General features: G+C 53.5%; 6 protein-coding genes across 6 annotated transcripts; 2 read left to right on the top strand and 4 right to left on the bottom strand.

Annotated features, from left to right (window-relative positions):
- Nucleotides 1–2,493: 2,493 nt before the first annotated feature.
- Nucleotides 2,494–3,792, top strand: K452DRAFT_301576 (uncharacterized protein; the record flags this gene model as incomplete). The annotated part of the gene is made up of 2 exons (XM_033542464.1): nucleotides 2,494–2,498; nucleotides 2,877–3,792. 2 exons carry the CDS (start codon nucleotides 2,494–2,496, stop codon nucleotides 3,790–3,792), a joined length of 921 nt encoding a protein of 306 aa, XP_033393563.1.
- A 1,408-nt stretch (nucleotides 3,793–5,200) lies between these two features.
- Nucleotides 5,201–6,978, bottom strand: K452DRAFT_339488 (uncharacterized protein; the record flags this gene model as incomplete). Its single annotated transcript, XM_033545306.1, has 3 exons — nucleotides 6,809–6,978; nucleotides 6,513–6,778; nucleotides 5,201–6,149 (listed from the first exon to the last, which is right to left on the bottom strand). Exons 1-3 carry the CDS (start codon nucleotides 6,926–6,928, stop codon nucleotides 5,201–5,203), a joined length of 1,335 nt encoding a protein of 444 aa, XP_033393562.1. The 5' UTR covers nucleotides 6,929–6,978.
- Nucleotides 6,979–8,226: 1,248 nt separating this feature from the next.
- K452DRAFT_311985 (uncharacterized protein) lies at nucleotides 8,227–9,302 on the bottom strand (the record flags this gene model as incomplete). Its single annotated transcript, XM_033543494.1, has 6 exons — nucleotides 8,227–8,334; nucleotides 8,365–8,534; nucleotides 8,561–8,589; nucleotides 8,644–8,853; nucleotides 8,893–8,998; nucleotides 9,287–9,302. The coding sequence occupies 6 exons, from the start codon at nucleotides 9,300–9,302 to the stop codon at nucleotides 8,227–8,229; spliced, it is 639 nt and encodes a 212-aa protein (XP_033393561.1).
- Nucleotides 9,303–9,935: 633 nt separating this feature from the next.
- On the top strand, nucleotides 9,936–10,708 carry K452DRAFT_311984 (uncharacterized protein; the record flags this gene model as incomplete). The annotated part of the gene is made up of 3 exons (XM_033543493.1): nucleotides 9,936–10,330; nucleotides 10,377–10,383; nucleotides 10,433–10,708. The coding sequence occupies 3 exons, from the start codon at nucleotides 9,936–9,938 to the stop codon at nucleotides 10,706–10,708; spliced, it is 678 nt and encodes a 225-aa protein (XP_033393560.1).
- A 2,019-nt stretch (nucleotides 10,709–12,727) lies between these two features.
- K452DRAFT_311983 (uncharacterized protein) lies at nucleotides 12,728–13,654 on the bottom strand (the record flags this gene model as incomplete). Its single annotated transcript, XM_033543492.1, has 1 exon — nucleotides 12,728–13,654. The coding sequence occupies one exon, from the start codon at nucleotides 13,652–13,654 to the stop codon at nucleotides 12,728–12,730; it is 927 nt and encodes a 308-aa protein (XP_033393559.1).
- Nucleotides 13,655–14,580: 926 nt separating this feature from the next.
- Nucleotides 14,581–16,145, bottom strand: K452DRAFT_311982 (uncharacterized protein; the record flags this gene model as incomplete). The annotated part of the gene is made up of 4 exons (XM_033543491.1): nucleotides 14,581–15,520; nucleotides 15,553–15,845; nucleotides 15,913–16,054; nucleotides 16,126–16,145. 4 exons carry the CDS (start codon nucleotides 16,143–16,145, stop codon nucleotides 14,581–14,583), a joined length of 1,395 nt encoding a protein of 464 aa, XP_033393558.1.
- Between the last annotated feature and the right edge of the window lie 1,215 nt (nucleotides 16,146–17,360).

Here is a 17,360-nt window from a genome sequence, read left to right as displayed (position 1 = left end):
GACTTTCGATGTGGTCGAAAAGAAAAGACTCAGGCACTTCATAAAGAATTGTTGGACGTTGCTGATTTTGGAGGCTATTGGTAAGTGCTCTCAAATCCACTCTCCTTGATTGTGTTCTGACAGACGTCCGCAGATGCAACGTTATCGGGCAGCAGTGTGTGTTGGTGCGGGTGCGAATGCGGGCAATACTGAAACATGCTGGAGTGTTCTTTGGCTCTGAAACCTTTGTCCATAGCAGCTCAATCATCACCGCTCTCTCGATTCTTTGTACCTGCTACTTTGCCGTATTGAATCAAACCAAAAGTGCGCATAAAAACAAAATCTCTCGTCCTACCTGACGTCCGCGCTTTCGGGCACTGCTGTCCATAACATCCTTGATTCCTTACTACCGAAGTTTCCGTCGCCGCCGCCGCCCACCAACTGCGGATTCTAGCGCACTCCTAAAAACCGCACGCATAGCGAGTTTTCGTTGCTTTGGGTCTTGTGTATTGCTTTATGCGATGGCGGCTAATTGGCTAGTCGGTTCAAGCTAGCCCCCCGAGATGTATTTGCTGGCATTTAGAAGGCTTGGGACTGGTATAGGCTTGTGTGAAGCTGGGCGCGAGGAATTGGACGCCGCTTGTCCCTCTAGATTACTACTACCCATGGAGGTATATATGCTGCTATCTAAAAGAACATGTTTTCTCTTTAAGATCCTTATTCCCTTGCAGTGGATAAACGTGTGGTGTAAGGGGTAAGGCTGTAGTGTAACAACTGACTGTAATAAGGCTGAAAAAACGAGAGTTATTGGAGTGATCCTGGCTGACAAAATAAAAATAAAAAAAAAGAAAGGAAAAGAAATCTTTATTCCAAGACTAACACAGGGATATCAAAGAAACCACAAAGGACTTTTCTACTATACAGGCTCAAAGAGAAAGTTATAACAAAAGAAAAATAGAAGAGAAGAGAAAAACACAGGACAAAGAGCAGCTACAGCACAAGCCGGCACGTACGCAACGCACACACACACACTCAACCATCCACACGCTCGCTGTTTTCGACCTTGCTCTTTTCGAACTCGCTCTGCTCGATCTCGCTTTCCTCACCCTCGCTCTGCTGGACCTCGCTCTCTTCCGCACACACAACCTCATCTGTACGCGTCCGCTTCCATAACGACGCAGACGTAGAGCAACTCCATCGTAGCCGATCCATCTGCTGCTGATGCTCGTCCTCCTCCTCAACTTCGTCGTGAACGACGCGTTTCCTCTTCTTACTCTCGCTACCACCACCACCCACACCCACACCCGCCCCCCCAACAGGCGCAGCCCATACCCCCGTCCTCAGCCTCCCCGGCTTCTTAACAATCCGCTCATCAAGGCCGCTCTCCGCGCGACCTTCACGGTTCCAATGATTCTTGACCGCGTTCGCGCCGCGGAAGACGCTATGCGCAGCCGCGAGGCGGGCGGAGACGAGGTCTTAGCGCGCGAGCGTCGTTATGTTTGGGTGCGAGGCGAGGGTGTGCTGCATTGCGGTGGCGCAGGCGGCGCGCTCGGCGGGGGACCAGGGGGGGTTGCGGCGGCGGGGGTGGGGGGTGTTGTTGCTGTTGTCGGTGGTAGTGGGGGCAGAAGGGTCGGTAGGGTTGGTTCCTGCGAGGGAGGGCGATGGGGAGTAACAGTGAGGGACATTCGCCGCGGCCGTAGGGAGCGAGTCGTTGCTGCCGGCCGTGGAGATCGTGGCGTCGCTGCCGGGAAAAGGATCTGGTTCCACGTCGGCACTGTCTATGGTATCGGCCGCTTCGCTGTCTTCATATGAAGAGGTGTCGTCCTTGCTAGCAATTGGGGCAGATGCCTCGCTGTCAGCTGCGGAAACGGTCGCGGCATCCTCCTCTTTAGTGACGTCGTCGAAGATCTCGTCGCTGCCTGCGGCCGAAATGGTTGCGTCGCTGTCGTAGCCGGCTGCAGAGGTAGTGGCGTCGTTGTCTGTGGTAAAGTCTATGCTGCCGCTGTCATAACCAGAATAGCTATCTCCAGCAGCAACTGTGGCGTTGCTGTCATAGGCAGACTCAGTGGCATCGCTGTCGTAAGCAGAGACCGTGGCATCGCTATCATAAGCAGTGACAGTCTCATCGACATCAACAGCCGAAACCGTAGCGTCGCTGTCGTCGACATAGTCCTGGTCTGGGAGCGGGAACAGGGGCGGATACATCTCAGGATGCAGGTGCCTGTGCTGGGCCTCTTGCAGGACGGACAAGGCGGGCGAGACCGACAACGCCTTGATGGGCGTCTGGAAAAGATAGTGCTTGCTGGCGACGGCGGTGTTGCATTCGACGGAGGGAGCGCGCTGAGCGCGGCGCAGCGTCAGATACGCTGCGGGGCGGGCGGGAGACAGGGTAGATCTTAGGCTGGTGCGGCTGTAGTAGTCGGCGTACATGGCGCGTGCTAGTGCTCTGCGGAAGCCCGTAGTGACGTCCGGACGCGTCTTGGCTGCTGAAAGAATTGCCGGTGGATGCGGACGATGTGGTGGGAGGGAGGGGACGTTGGTGGCAGGGGAGCGAGGGCGGGAGAAAAGTGGCAGCGGCGCCGATGGTGGATAGAGAGTTTTAACAGAGGATGTCGCCGGAAGAAAGATCTTGGACACCCATTTGGAGTGCTTGTTATTGAGAGAGCGAGTGACGTCGTCACGCAAGGTCCGGTTTGCTTACTCATCACGTGCAAGTTGAGAGACGCGACTATTCCTACTCTCCGCCCTTCGCTCTCCCTCCTTCTTCTCTTCACTCCACTCCACTCGCGACGACCCACTTTCAGCTCAGTATACCAACAATAGCATCGTGTCTCCGCGTTCTCTTACAACAATATACACCACTTCAGTAAGTTAACTGCCACTCCCTCTCACAATAGGCCATTGAAGCTGATTGTCAAAGCGAAAATGAACGCGTACACCTCCACGACCGAAGTCTCGACGCGTCGCCCTCGCGGTCGCACCGTCCTCACTCGCCCGTCCACCCTTACCGCGTCTCTCAAGGCGCTGTGTTCGTCCCCGCTCACCCCGATCACGCCGTCACCCTTCCGCGACGCGCCTATCTTGTCCCCGTCGACGCCCTTGCTGCCTGCGCATCCACGGAACCCCGTCTCCGGCTCCGCGTCTCCTATTTCCGGCTCTAGCACGCCCAGCAACTCTCACTCCGGCCCAAGCACACCGCCAACTACCCCACCGACCACCCCGCCATGTTACAGCCTCACGACTCCGCACAAGCCGAAGCGGATACAGACGCCGTTCTCGCCGTTCAAGGTGCTGTCCGGCTTGCTTAACGTCGTGCGTCTGAGCCCGACGCCCGCTCCTCGTGCGACTGCTGTCCACTCTCCTCCTGCCTCGCCTGTTGAGTCCTTCGTCTACCACTACGATGAAGAGACGGGTTTTACGCGCATCTTCAGTGAGCCCGACGACCTTACCAGCATCTTCGAGGCGGACGACGACGCGATGGAGCTCGACTCGGACGAGCACCCCGAGCAGGACGTCAGCCCTCTGCCCTTCATCTGGGCCAGGCCCGCCCCCAACGCCCCTGCCGCACCCTTCACCGACGACGCATCTCTGTCCACGGACCTCTTCGCCCCTGCCGCCGACCACGGCCTCGGCATCTCCTGGCCCGGCATGCAAGCCTGGACGCTTCCGTCGCCACCCCCGTCACCGCTGAAGCGCTGCAAGCGCAAGCGCAGCGAGGACGACGCGTACGCGCATGCGGACGCAGTGAAGAAGCTGCGTGCGGAGGAGGCGGAGTCAGAGGAGGACGACGACCCGGCGTCCTTGTGGTCGTGAGTGGCAATAGCGTGGCTGTATGGTTTGGAGTTTGATGACATGATGGCTCGGTGAGTAAGTTCTCCCGCCTTGCTAAGAAGAGAGCTTGATGCTGACGGTTGTAATACTGATGACAATTGATGATGATGATGCGGTTTGGTTTTTTGTTGACCCTCTGCAAAGAGTTTGGAACTTTGGACTGGGTTTGCATAAATTCTTGAAAAGACGGTGATGATGGATTTGGTTACTTGTTATGCTGCATGCATAGATAAGAATTAAGGTATCTTACTGTCGCCTTTGGGTTTGGGTTTGTGCTCGTGATCCTGCTTTCTTTTGGTCTACCTACTCTTGTTGGTTTCGTGCGGCTTTGTTGACGCGGTAGCGCTTTGTGCTTGCAATAAAACATCTTCCTTAACGGTACGGCACCATCGCTTCCGCATCTAAAGATTCATTCGTTCTGCATACATATAAAACCCCTCAAAAAGTCACTGAAGCCTACGTTTTTATCTGTGTATTATCTGTGTATACTTCCCTATTCAGATTTTAAGGAGGTTTTGCGGCGCGTGTGCGTGCGTGCGAGTGTGTGTATGTGTGTATCTGTACGTAAAAAGCTAATTAAGACTTTACACCCTTAAACCAGAACTAATGCAATCCACACGCGCGCAAATGGCGGGAGAAAAAGGATTCGAAGAAGGAGAGAAAGAAGGTATACAGCATGCTTATATAGTTAAATTCAAATCAACCACCTGCGCTCATATTAGACGAGACGGGATAATAAGTAGTGCTTGTTGAGTAGAAGGCGGGGCGTTCACGGAAGCAGATTGGTTTTGGGTCTTTGCTTGAGTTCTGGCTTGGCTTTTGATGGGATTGTAGGATTGTGGATTTGTAGTGGCGGTGGGGGCATGGGGGTAGGGTCCGTAGGAACGTATAGATATAGGGGCTCCGGCGTCAGCACGCACAGCGTGCTGCGCGGTTGTAGGTGGTAGCATGATAGTAAAAGCAAAAGTAGGTTGCCCTTCTCCGTTTTCGTTAGACTTGCGATCGGGTATCACTCGTTGGCATTATTTCTCAACTAAATCACTAAAAGCCATTATCATTGTTTTCAAATCTCCATTGTCAACTTGTCTAAAACCTAGTCTCAGTCCCATCTAAGCACGGTAATCAACAATCTACGCAAAACTCTATACCTCCTATAACCAAATCAAGTATGTAAGCAAGTGAAAGTCTCAGACCAAGCCATCATAACTTATCCGCCCTCACCAGCGCTCTACCCGGTCCTCCGCCACGTATTCGGCTCCCCAGCCCCAAGAAACTGCCCATACACCCACCCCTGCGCCCCCTCCGCCGGCTGGCTGAAGCGGTAGAGGTCCATGTTCCCCTTCCGGGACAAGCAACCATCTGCGTGCCGCATCCACAAGTACCCGAATCTTTACTCCGTCAGGTCCACGGTCTCGCCGATGCGGTGCGCCAGGATCATCCAGCTAGGGTTCTCGCTTGGGAGCTCGATGTCTGAAAGCTGTAGCGCCGTGAGCGTGGTGTTGTGTGCGGCGATGAAGGTTGTCAGAGCGTCGGGGTTGGTGAGGGCGAGGCGTAAGAGGCGCAGGGTGTGGAGGTGGGGGAGTCTCAGGTTCGCCAGGACGACTTCGAGCGCGCCGTTGAGGCCGTCGTGCCGCGCCATGAGGCGGTGGTTCAGTTCTTCGTGGCGCGTGACACCGGAGATGAAGAGCTCGGTGAGGGAGGTCGGGGCTTGGAGGAAGGATGTCAGTGGCCTGGCTGCCTGCGCAGGAGAGAGGCGGGTGTCGTAGTCGTTTTGGCGGTACGCTATAGCGTCTGAGAGGCTGATTTGCAGCGTGGTCAGATTCCTGAAGCCCTGCACAGCGCTCGCCTGGAGGCTGTCGCGCAGCAGCGGCGCCCACAGGCCCAAGGAGCCTATGAAGTCGCTGCTGCCAATCGTAAGACTTTCCAGACTCCCACACTCAGACGCCAGCGCCGGCACAATTACCGACACCGCCTGCGAGACGCCCAGCCCCTTCGCCAGCTCTGCATAATCTTCATTCGCCACGTTCACCGCAGGGTTAGGGTAGAGCATCGCCTCCCTAATAGCAATCATAGCATTCGCCTGCTCCCCCACCGCCATAGCGGGCCACTCACCCTCGTTCCTTACACCGTCCAAGCCCGCCGCATATGGCGCCACGATGGCGCCCGGCATGTCCTGCAGCGCCTCGCCGTCGACGTGGGAGAAGCGCTGTTCGAGGCCCTGGTCGCGGTAGTCGATGAACTGCCAGCCTTTGTCGCCGGCGATGGTCAGGTGTGCAGGTTGGTCAGGTTCTGCAGGATGGTGGTTAGGACGGCTTCGTAGGCGCCAGTGTCGAGCATTGCTGTGTGCTGGTGGAGGTATGCGCCGTAGAGGTCGCGGAGGCGGTTGGGGTGGTCGGGGTGGGCGTTGAGTAGGGAGGGGGTGGGGACGCTGTAGTAGTGTTGGACTATCAGGCCATGTTTCTTCATGCATTATCCTCTATATTCACTTTACTTTTTCGTTGTTTCAACACCCTGCTATCCCCTGCTACTTTCTACTAGCGAGCACATGACTGCTCTGCCTCTTCATGTATATAAAGCTCGCTGCCAGCCACTCATTTACAATCAAGCCGCGTTCTCTCTTCACTCGCACGGTTTCAACCATTCAACCCAACAAGTAGGTTCTGCCATAAGAGCTTATGGGCATGAGGAATGGCTTGTAGTACTATTCGTAGAAGAACTTGTAGCCGGGGCTCTGGTTGAACATTTCTAGACGCTTGTCCAGCACCTGCATGCCATATTGGTTGGGTACATCGACAACGATCTTCAGGTTCCTGATCCGCGGAGCAACGAAGGGCAGCTTTGAAATCGCTGCCAAGCGAAGCATGCCCGCGGGCGTGAATTTGGCGACGTGCCCCTCCTCGTCTCCGGTGGCTGTGGGGTTCGCCGGGTCAGTTTTGAGCGAGCGGATGATACGCTGCTCGAAGGTTGGCTGCAGCACTTGGTGGAAGCCGCGACTTACGCTCCTTAAGGCTAGGACGTCCTGGTGCTCTAGGTACGTCTGGAGCTCGACGAAGAGGTCGAGCGGTAGGGATTCCAGCGTGGTCATGGTCGTGGTGTTGTTTGTGATGTTGTTCGCCATGCCTTGAGTGTGTGTATGATGAAATGTGTATACCGCGTGGAGAATAGAAGTATATATATAAACGTGGGAGTGTAGTTGTTGGCGAACTATACCCGGCTGCCAAATGGTCTTTTATAAGTCAAATCATGGTCCTAGAACAAACACACGAAAAGCAGAGCAAGACACCCAAAATAGACATAAAATTAGTTAGAGCCTGGTAGTTGTTTCTGAACAAAGAAGCTGTTCTCTTCAAAGGGCGTGCATTAGCAAGCCGTTTTGCTTGTTTTTGGAGACAATGCAGTGTTTACGGGTAGCTGGTTGTCTTATTTTCTTGGCAGTTGAAAGCGAAATCCAAGGCCAGATGGCAGCCAATCACTAGACGCTTAGACGCTAGCTGCCAGGCAGCCTGGTTTGTTTGTGCTTCTGTTTGCGCCACGTCTCGTGCAATTTTTTGTTTGTGCACTGCCTGCCCAGGTCAACGGAAAACAAAGCGCGCAAGCCACTAACCCACCCCCACTCCCACCCCCACATTTACTCCCCAAACACTCACCCCTGCAACCACTCACCCCCAGCCCTCCTATTCATTCACCCCTACCCCCTCCCTCCCCTATATAACCCCCTTCCCCCCCAGGCCCATTTACTGGCCTCGCATTTAGTCAGGCCTGCGCACTCCAGGTTCGCCGCAAGGCAAGCCGGAGAGCGCAAGCCCCGCGGACGTGGCAGCGGCCGTTGGCTCGCACGCCGCCTTTGGTTTTATACGCGTTCGAGAGTGATGTGCACTGTTCCTGCCTTTTGGCCTTGGCGCGCTGGCGCTTCTGTGTCCTGTGTGCGCCGGGGTCGTGGGGAATGCTACATATGTACTTTCATAGGTAGATTGAATTGATGGTTTTTCTTTTTATTTTGGTGATGTCAGTGATGGGGTTTTGTGAGTTGGGCTTGGGTGAGTTTTGTGGCGGTGGTTGTGAGCGCGTTTGGGCTTTGTCGTTGTTGCATGCTCTGCAAGATGTGATCGTTTGTAGCTTGCCTTACGTCTTCTTTCTCGCGCTTCCACTATAAGCTGGTCGCGAGAAGTACACAAATAATCATATAAAAATTCCCAGCAGCGCCTGTTGTGTCATTCAATCAAATTAAAAGAAACCAATCTACTAGACCAACCACGCAGTCAATCAGCCCGGAGTCGCAGCCTAGTGAACGCTCAAACCGCAATCCTCTGCACGCCCCTCGCACGCGCAAACACCCTCGAAATAAAGCGCTGCACACACCCCTTTAGCAAAACCTCCTCCTCAGACCGTCCCTCCACAGCCGTACTCTTAGCAGCGCTATGTGCTGGCGGCCGGAACTTGTGCCTGGTTGTAGGCTTTGTAGATGTGGTTGAGGGCGCAGAGCTCACCCATGATGCGCCCCCGTTGCAGGAGCACGGGCCAGTGCTACTCGATGTGCTAGTTTTGCTTACATACGGTGCACTGGGTGCGGCTGTAGCTGACGAGCTTGTTAGGGTCGGCGCCGAAGTAGGTGATGCGTAGGAGTATGCCTATGGTGCGCTGGGCGGCGAATAGCTCGAGCTTTTGGATGTCGATGACTTTTGGGGCTTTGTAGGGGGCAGCGGAGATAAGATGGGTGCTGCCTTCTATCAGGCAGAAGCGAAGGGCTGACCGTCAACTTTCTGGCGCGCTGAAAGAGTCCTACGTGGATGTGAATATATCGGTTTTAAAGTGGGTTGGAGGAAAGACACTTACATGGCATCGATCTCTGTATGGCATTCGTATGGATGCAATGGGGTGGAAATATCGGGCGCAGCAGCACCTTGCATGAAATCTAGATCTACCTGTAGATCTTCTCCGTCGACCTCGAGGAAGAGGAAGTCCTGCGGTTGTTTGAGAGCTGGTTCAACAGGAGCTTGAAGGTGGTTGCCTGTGGGAAGGTTTGATGTTGGCGAACTATAAATGCTGTCAGGTACGGACAGAAGGCCTTAGGTGCCAACATACAGTTGGTTCTCGATAAATTGGAGGTCTAGAGGATCTTCCTTTATATCGGTGACCGGGACCTCAGCGTGCGGTAAATCTTCCTCGATTGGATGAACGTCAGCAGGCTCTGCAGCACTGGTGAGGTAAAAATATCAGCAAGAAAACATGGGTAAAAGAACTTTGCGCAACAAAGAGAAGAACATAAACAGAAGACAAAGTCGGTTGTTCTAGGTCAAAGGCTTTCTTCTAGAGGTTCTCTTTACAGCGTAAAGCTGGGATGGCAAACTGCATATGCAAAGGAGATGTTGGCTTTGTTGAGACAATAGTTATTGGTCGTGTTGTGCATTGATTTGTGCGCCACAGCAGTGAGAGCACTACAAGGATAAAGAGCCCATTCTCTCTGCATCAGTATTACCTTCCGGAATTGCCATCGCGTCTTTTATTGAACGGTGGGATGGCAAATGAGGGTTTGTATTCCGTAGCAAGAGCAAGATTCTTTCATATGTTTGTACAGCGGTCGCAGGACGCATGTAGCTGTCACGTAGCTTTAAGTATGGTCACACACGAGTGGAACAAGGTATTCGCATGCCGGGTCCTCACACGGTTGCCCTCTTCACAATCGCCTGCATCGGTCGTTTATCCATGTAGTACTATACTAACGGGGGATACGGCATTGGCAGCAGCAAAAGCATTTGCGTGGCTGTAGCTTACGCTAGTAGCCTAGCCGTAGAGCCACCAAACTATCTCACCCCAATTCACTGACCCTCTTAAGAGGGGTTATAATTTTAGAAAGCGAGACCATCTTTCGTCCCTGGGGCTCACCCCCCAGGGACATTTGGTCAATTTGAAACGATACAGAGAAGATTAGCATGGCCCCTGCACTAAGGATGACACGCTTAATCAAGGAGAACTACCAGTTTTTTTTACCGTTTTTGGAAAACTCACAAAGGTGGGTAAGCCGGTGTTCGATCCTCGCTGTGGCCCGCTGGAATGGGAACTTTCTTTTTTCACAGCGTTTCTACGCACGCAGCGACGGTTTCTTCGCCTCCCGCGCTCCTTTCCCAATGCGCACGTTCATGCTTTGCCCAGACTGCCGGCCTCCCTACGCACTGCAGACAATTGCCCAACAAGTGACGGCGCCGCCTTTGCAGAGGTCCTTCTTAGCCAACGACATAACCCTGCTCCAAGACGAAGTCGTGCTTCCGCAGCTGCAAGTCGACTTCAAGGCCGGCTTGTCGCCCTTCCCAGCAGCGTCACCCTTCCCGCACCAACTAGCAAGGAATCAACTAGCCACAAACAACCTTTACGCCGCTTCAGCAGCCAGCAACCCCACTTATACCCCTATAAACCCCAAACAAACGACCGCGCCGAGATCTGCTTCTTCGGCAATGCCCCGTACAGCCTACAACAACAGCCCCGCTCAAGACCATGCCTATACAAAGGCTTCCTTCAGCTTCAGGTAAGGCAACACTGACGTTCAACCTTCTGGGACATGACACTGACAGCATGACGGTGAAAGATATATGAAGCAATTTCCTCACTGGATCCAACCGCTTCACAGACGCCTTGTCTGCGCGTCCGCGCCGCCGTAGCAGCCGCAACAGCAGCTAGTAATGCTGTCGCGCTCTTTGCGTTTCCTAAGTCCACCACTGCTACTTGCCTCTCTGGCAACGACTATGGCACCGCTGCCACTAGCCTCTGTGAAGACCACGCATCAACAAGGAATCCAAAGGAATTTGTCCTGTCGATATTACGAGATGCGAAGGTCGAAGAAACTAAGGACATATTTATTTCTAGAAATACTGATTTCAAAAGCAGCAACTCAGAACCAGGTTAAGGAAAAGACAATGTCTTCAGCTCACAACTGGACGTGATAATGGGCGAGAAAGAACCTGGGGGACATAGATTTTCATTTTCCTCACGAAAAACAGAGGATTGTTTCAAAGAAGCTTCGATGCAATCACTCAGTTTGACACCTGTCTGCAAAGATACCATTTCAAACCCCAAGCCACTCCGAGGCTCCAAAGCCGACCGCCGTGCACCAGGACGTCAGTCAACTCCCAGTAGCCATCGACACCAACGCTCCACCAGCCCACCGACCTGCTAGCACGCACATAGGCACCACAGGAATGGAAATTTCACCCAGCACGAGCTGCATAAGTTGTGTCGTTAGGTCTGCCGCTCGATTGACATTTACCGCACACACAGAACTCACTTCGTTTCAAGCAGCTTTTCACACCAACTTACTCCATCCTTCCAACAGCCTTCAGCGGCGCCAATATCAGCAGCGATGCGAGGCACGCCCGCGACGTACCAACGGGGCGCCCACGTGGCGCTCTAGCCATCTCTCTCGTGTCGCCCTTGAGGGCCGGCTGGGCAGGGAAAAGCCTTCGATGATAGTGACGCTGCAGTGTAACCGGGTGGCGGAGGCAGTGCTATCGAATGGCGAGGGGATAAGGCGCGAGGGCTATTAGCAGCGCTGATGCTGGTGTTGTCGTCGTCGTTGTTAGCATTGTTGCAGGCTTGCGCGTGCGTGTCGCCTCCGCGCTGAAAAGGTTGGTATTACTCGCGGCCGGCGCCGGGCACGTGGATTGGACACGACCTTATGCAGATGCCGACATCTACCGACAAACACTCGACCTTCACAATACCATAGGGCGCAAATTAAGCTAGCAGCACCATACTACAGCACTTTGGACAGCGTCACCGACATGTCATCTCACCCGCCCAGGACGAGTGTCATACGCGCAGCTCGCATGCTCAGGACTTCCCGACAGGAAACCCGACAATTAGCCGCAGGGACCAAACACGAGCAGCGCATCTACCAGCGAACACCCTCGACAGCAGCAACTTGCCCCAGCATTTACCCTCCCAGGTTCACCCAGTTGCGCAAAGGCGCGCCAGCGGCCAACCACCCCAGCAAGCAAGCAACCAGGGCCAAATGATCTGCGTCGCACCCATTTCTTCCGCTCTAAAAATACTCACCAAGCACCAGCACCACCCACCACCACGTCTTTCCACCCCACGTCTTTCCACCAAGCCACCACGAAATATTTTCTCCCTCCCCCCTCAGTCAACAGCGCGCAACCTTTCCAAGTTGCCTCCCTTCACCCCCCTTCCCCCCCTCTCTTCTACGAAGCATTTTCCCTACACCCCCAACTACAAAAACTCCCTCCCTCATCAAAATACGCGTCACAGACCGACGTCAGAATAAGCTCCGCACCCCTGCTAGCGCGTCCGCTTTCTGCTTAGTCGATTGGTGCGAGTGTGGCTCGAGCTTAGCGAGCTGGCTTCCGGGTTCGTGGAGTGGGGGTGTGTGGGGTAAGCGCTGCGATTTTTATGCAGGAGCCGTGAGGTGGGAAATTACGGTCGGGTGGTGGTTGGATAGGAGGAAGGGTAGGGAGGAAGGGAGGAGAGGGGAGGGTTAGTGGTTGGTTATAGATGCCTCGGAGAGGTGGGTATGAACGTACTTCGAATTAGCGGAAATGAAAAGACATGATTTCAAAATATGAAATAGATGGAAAGAGTTGTAGGGGTGAAGTTGAGCGTGGGTTGTCGGGGTTGTTGTGCGTATGTGCGTGGGGGATTTGGGCGGGATGATCGGTCGCGGAGGGACCTTTTGCTAGGTTTGGCAAACTTGTAGACAATGAATAGCACGTTGAAAGATGCTCACCAAAGCGATCTGATCGGAAAACGAATCTTTGTGCGAGTAACTCATTAGGGATTAATTATAAAGAAGACGCAAGCAAATTCGCAGTGGGTATCCGCAGAAAGGAACGCGAGGAATCCAAAAACCACCCATCCACCTAGCCCAGCCTCCTCATGAAGGAACTCCATTATCGTCAGAACGCGAAGATTACTCATCTTCCCTGGATTCGTAAGCGTCGCCCCACGCCTCCTCCAACTGTCGAACGCTCACCTCGTACTCCCCCATTCCCACCACCTCCTCGTCCGCCTCTTCCGGCACCTCGTCCTCCACCTCCGTCTCCTCATCCTCCTCCATCACTGCCTCAGGGATGTTGACAGGCCTGCCAGGCCTTATTGGGAGCTCCCTCGGGCTGACAATCCGGGCCCTCGGCGGGTTTACCCACTCATACCGTCCCCACCACTCATCGGGCTCGCTGAGCGGCAGCGGCCGTTGCGGCGTCTTGTACGGATCTCGGAGGTAGTTCTCCGGCGGGTACACCTCGTCGTCAACAGGCTCCGCGCGTTCCTGCTCCCGAGCCGGACTCTCCACCCACGCGCCCGCCGACCTTGCCTGGATCTCGAAGAAGCGCCGTCGCTGCGGCTCCTCCATCACCTCATCCTTCTCCTCCACCGGCGGCGGGAAATCCGCGCCCCGCACCTCCCCCTCCGGCACCCCAGACGGCCACGTGATTCTCCGTCCCCCAGGGCGCTCCCACCGCCGCGCGTGCGCGACCTGCTGGTGCGTCGCGTTTTGCTCTCGGGTATAGAAGAAGTAGGTGCACCCGGAGTGCGCGGCCCAGGGACAGGTGATGGCGTCGGTGGGTATCAGGCCCTGGAATTGGTGCTGATCAACGGCGTGTTGGCGCGCGGCGTGGAGCGTGTCGAAATATTCGTAACACGCGAGAGAGGAGCGGAAGGGGCAGGCGACGAAGGTGGGGTGGGACTCCTCGACGTGGATGTCGCTTTCCAGTTCTGTCGCGAAGACGTGCGCGCACCCGGTGAGAGATGCGATGGGACATTCCCATACGTCGATGGTTTCGGGGGCGGGAGGAGAGGGGCTACTGGCGGCGGTGGTGGTGGAGCTCGTGGAACCCATACCGGGATTGTTGTGGTTGTTGCCGTCGGAAGCGGTGCTGGAGGTGCTGGGCGCAAAGCGGAGAGGAAGTGCGATGTTCGTAATCGTGTTCTGTAGGTGGTCAGTGTTGATTTATGCATTGCGGGTGATGGGCGGGGCTTTACCTGAGACAGTGCGCGGAAATGTTGAAGAAGAAAAGGGAAGGGGGGAGGATCCTTGGTTGGGGATGGGTGTTTAAGTGCGGCTGAAGGCCGGTAGCCATGGTTGGGTGTGGCCCACGTGACAAGGGTTGTGTTTGGGATTTGGCTGGTGCTGCCGACGCACCACACCAATTTCAGATGCACGTATCGATGTACGAAGGGTCTGCCGAAGGCTCCCTACGGAGAGATCTTTGGTTTAGAACTTTTAAGGCTAGGTATTCGATGAAAAAAGAAATATATTTGCGCGGGTTTTGTGTCGCCGCGTCTTCGTGCTGCAAAGAAACTATCTCAACATTTGCGACAAGGGATCTGCCTCTTTATAGGGATTTATGATCTCGTCTTTGCCCTATCGTTTTGTTTGTATATTTTCTAGCAAACGAGCAGCACAACCATTTATAGATTCAAGATTTGGCATGCTGAGGATGGTACTAGCAAACAACGTGGTCAGCAGTTTAAGATTTTATTATTACACAATTGCTACAAACAAAAATTCATCACCATAGATAGGCATCTTACTTGGCAAAAGGATCAGGCGGCCAGTTCATCTGTGAGATAAACTGTCACATGTGTTTGGGAAAATATCTTTGGAAATACTCGTTCATTTCAATCTGATTCTAATTCAAAAGGCCTCCCATACTGAAAATCAACCGTAACGCACAAAACTACCAAAACCTAAACTTCCATTGTCAGGACGGACTGGGCCACCTTCAAGTGCCAAGACAGACTGTGCAGACATATGCCGAGTTTTCAACCGAAATGCTGCTCGGCGGTCTCCCTAATTGCCGTCGGAAACAAGCCACCCCGGATCCTAGCCCAGAGAGGATCATCTCCGCCAACCAGATCCGTGTATTCGAAGCGGACAAGACGGCTGTTATCATTCATGCTCTCCAAAGCCGCGCTGAGGGAAGAGCCCGTAGGTAGATTGGAGCGTTCGACGTTGAAGCTGTCTGAGCCGACCGCATAACGGTTGTCCCCTCCAACGCTGGACGGGGCCACATTAACCACCTTCCTAATGTCAGCATAGAACTGAATCATATACCATCCTGCTTCATCTAACTCAAACAGCTGCTTGAAGTCAATTTCGTGAAGATTGCGCACTTGGCGTAACGTGTTGAAGATCTCTTTCCAGCGAAGCCCACCCAGGTACTTGTCCGTTATGAGGCACAGTTGGATTAGGCCGACAGACTCCAGAGTCTCCTTGTGGGTGAGGACAAAATGGACCATATCCGCCGCCTTCTCAATTGGAAGCGCATGAAGGACGAGGTGACGAAGATGCGAGGCCTTCAGCTTCCGGAGAATTGGTCCGAGGGTGTTCGTATGGAAGGCACCCGTAAGTGAACCTTGCAGTACCAGCGTCTCCAGCAGTGGCATGGAGCACAGAGCCGACGCCAGGTTGTCACCGCTCTGAGCAATGTTCCAGTCGTCTGGAGCGCTGCTCACTGACTCACTCGACAAATGGAGAACGAGGGTCGTTAGCGTTGCGGCAGACGCCAGTGGTTGAACGCTCCACAAGGCCGCTGCTCCGGCGGTATCTGCCCATAAGTCTGCTTTAGCCCATTTCAGTGTCGTAGGTTTAGCCTCGCTGGCATGGATCGCCTTCCCTAAGGACCATGTGAGTCTCGACATGGCTGTGGTCTGGGCCTTCTCGAGAGGGCGACCAAGGATCCTATACGGAGTGGGTACACGCCTCGGAAGATACCGGAACCCTCCTTGGCATACTCGAAGTGGTTGAAGTCGGCGTCCCCCGTCGCTATGATCTCTTGGTAAGGGACATGCTGAAACTTGTCGTAGACCATTCCCTCGTATGACATCACATTCTCATTGTCGATAGCTGTAAGATTGCGAAGGTTTCCAAGCGCAACCGTAAGCATCCGGATGTCGTCATCGGCAGCCATCATGCTCTCAAGCTCAGATAGCTTCTGCTGGTATTCCTCGCACTCCTTGAAAAGCAGTTCAGCACATTCGTCCAGGGTCTTTTCCGCCCACTCCTCACGTTCCGTCCAGTATGCGGGCTACGACATCACGTAACGGAGAAACCGCCGGCGGCTCCTGTCCTGTCCCCACTTCATGGCGACGTACTTTGTCGCAAACTGACAAGCCGAAGACGTTTGGCGGATCAACCCTGAATCTGATCGTTGTGATCTTGTCCGCGATCTTCTTCCATGTTGAGAGTTCTGCAAGGAGGGCAAGGCCATCGAAGGTGTATGGGATCGAAATAACGCTATTTCATATGCGTGGGATCATCATGTCCTGCATGCGATTGTGAAGGTGGGAGTCGAATGTCCTGGATACTGCCCGCAGGCTGAGGACATCTTTGTACTCGAGGTCGGATGTCACAAGACTGAGTAACTCTTCCGGCAGGCTTTCTAGGCGCGAACCCCGGATGGGTTGGTTGACCGTGGAGCCATTGCGGTTAGCAGGGTTGCAGGTAACTGGTTTGCGCTGTATGTCATGAAACGCTTGCCTTGAGAGAAATTGAGAAGGTGTTGTTGAGCTTTTTGGATGCAAGCAGGTAGAATTTGTACTGGAGGGATGGATGATGGAATAGGAAATGTAAAGTAACAATGACGTTGCTGCAGTGCGCCTGTAGCAACCGACCAAGTCCTTTTAACAGAACGATGCTGAAGGTGTTTCCCAATAAGGATAGTGTATCGAAATAATGTTCGGCCCTTGGTCAGAGATCAGGTTTTTTCGGAAATCGTGGCTCCCGGGGTTGGCCACGATGGCTTGGTTGCGGCTAAGAGATTGCCGCCAAGCATTTTGGGGTGTTGCTGCGTCGCGGCATTGTGGGCGCCAACGACAGGCCATACAAGCCTGCCCATGGAGCCGTGACATTGCTGCAACGTAGAATCAAGTGCCGCTTTTTTAAATTGAGAGATCGGTGTATTTGTAAATCTTTCAGCTTTAGGATCAGGAAGAAGAAATTTTCAAACTTCAAATATATATATACTATGGCTTGCGAAAGCTGGAGTGGTTATAGCGGCTCTCTGGGGTATTTATAGTCCGCACGATACTTTGCTACGGTGCTTGCTTGTTTGATTTTTGTTTGTGATTTGATTTCCTCAGTCTCAAACCATAACAAATTCCTTTGTGCACGCGTTGTTTCATTGCGATGGCTTTGAGACAGTCGCAAACTAATTCACAAATATGAGCAAGTCGTCTTGAATACGACAGCTGCTAATATTTCGGATCATTTAGTTTCTACGGGCAAGTCACATTGCTTTTTTGGGTTAACTAAGCATATCAGGCCAGCTCTTTGAGACTCAATTGGCGTGATTCGATCTTTCAACAAATGAAGTTTCGGGACATGCGTCTGCAGACCACGCCTTCCACACCTGCAACTGTCAATTGATCATTGAGTTTCATTTTAGTACCTACCGTGGCTAAACCAATGCCCTATTGTGCAAACTAGGCAGGGCAGGTTAGAATGGGCGCCTTGAGAATCGAAGGTAGAGACTACACGCACGCGTAATGTACTTCTTAGTTATTAGCGAAAGCATTTTTTATTAAGAATAATCGTTTTTATT

Source organism: Aplosporella prunicola (genome assembly GCF_010093885.1).
Source record: "Aplosporella prunicola CBS 121167 unplaced genomic scaffold K452scaffold_26, whole genome shotgun sequence".
NCBI classification, from domain to species: Eukaryota; Fungi; Ascomycota; class Dothideomycetes; order Botryosphaeriales; family Aplosporellaceae; genus Aplosporella; species Aplosporella prunicola.
This window is presented reverse-complemented; position numbering and strand designations above follow the sequence as displayed.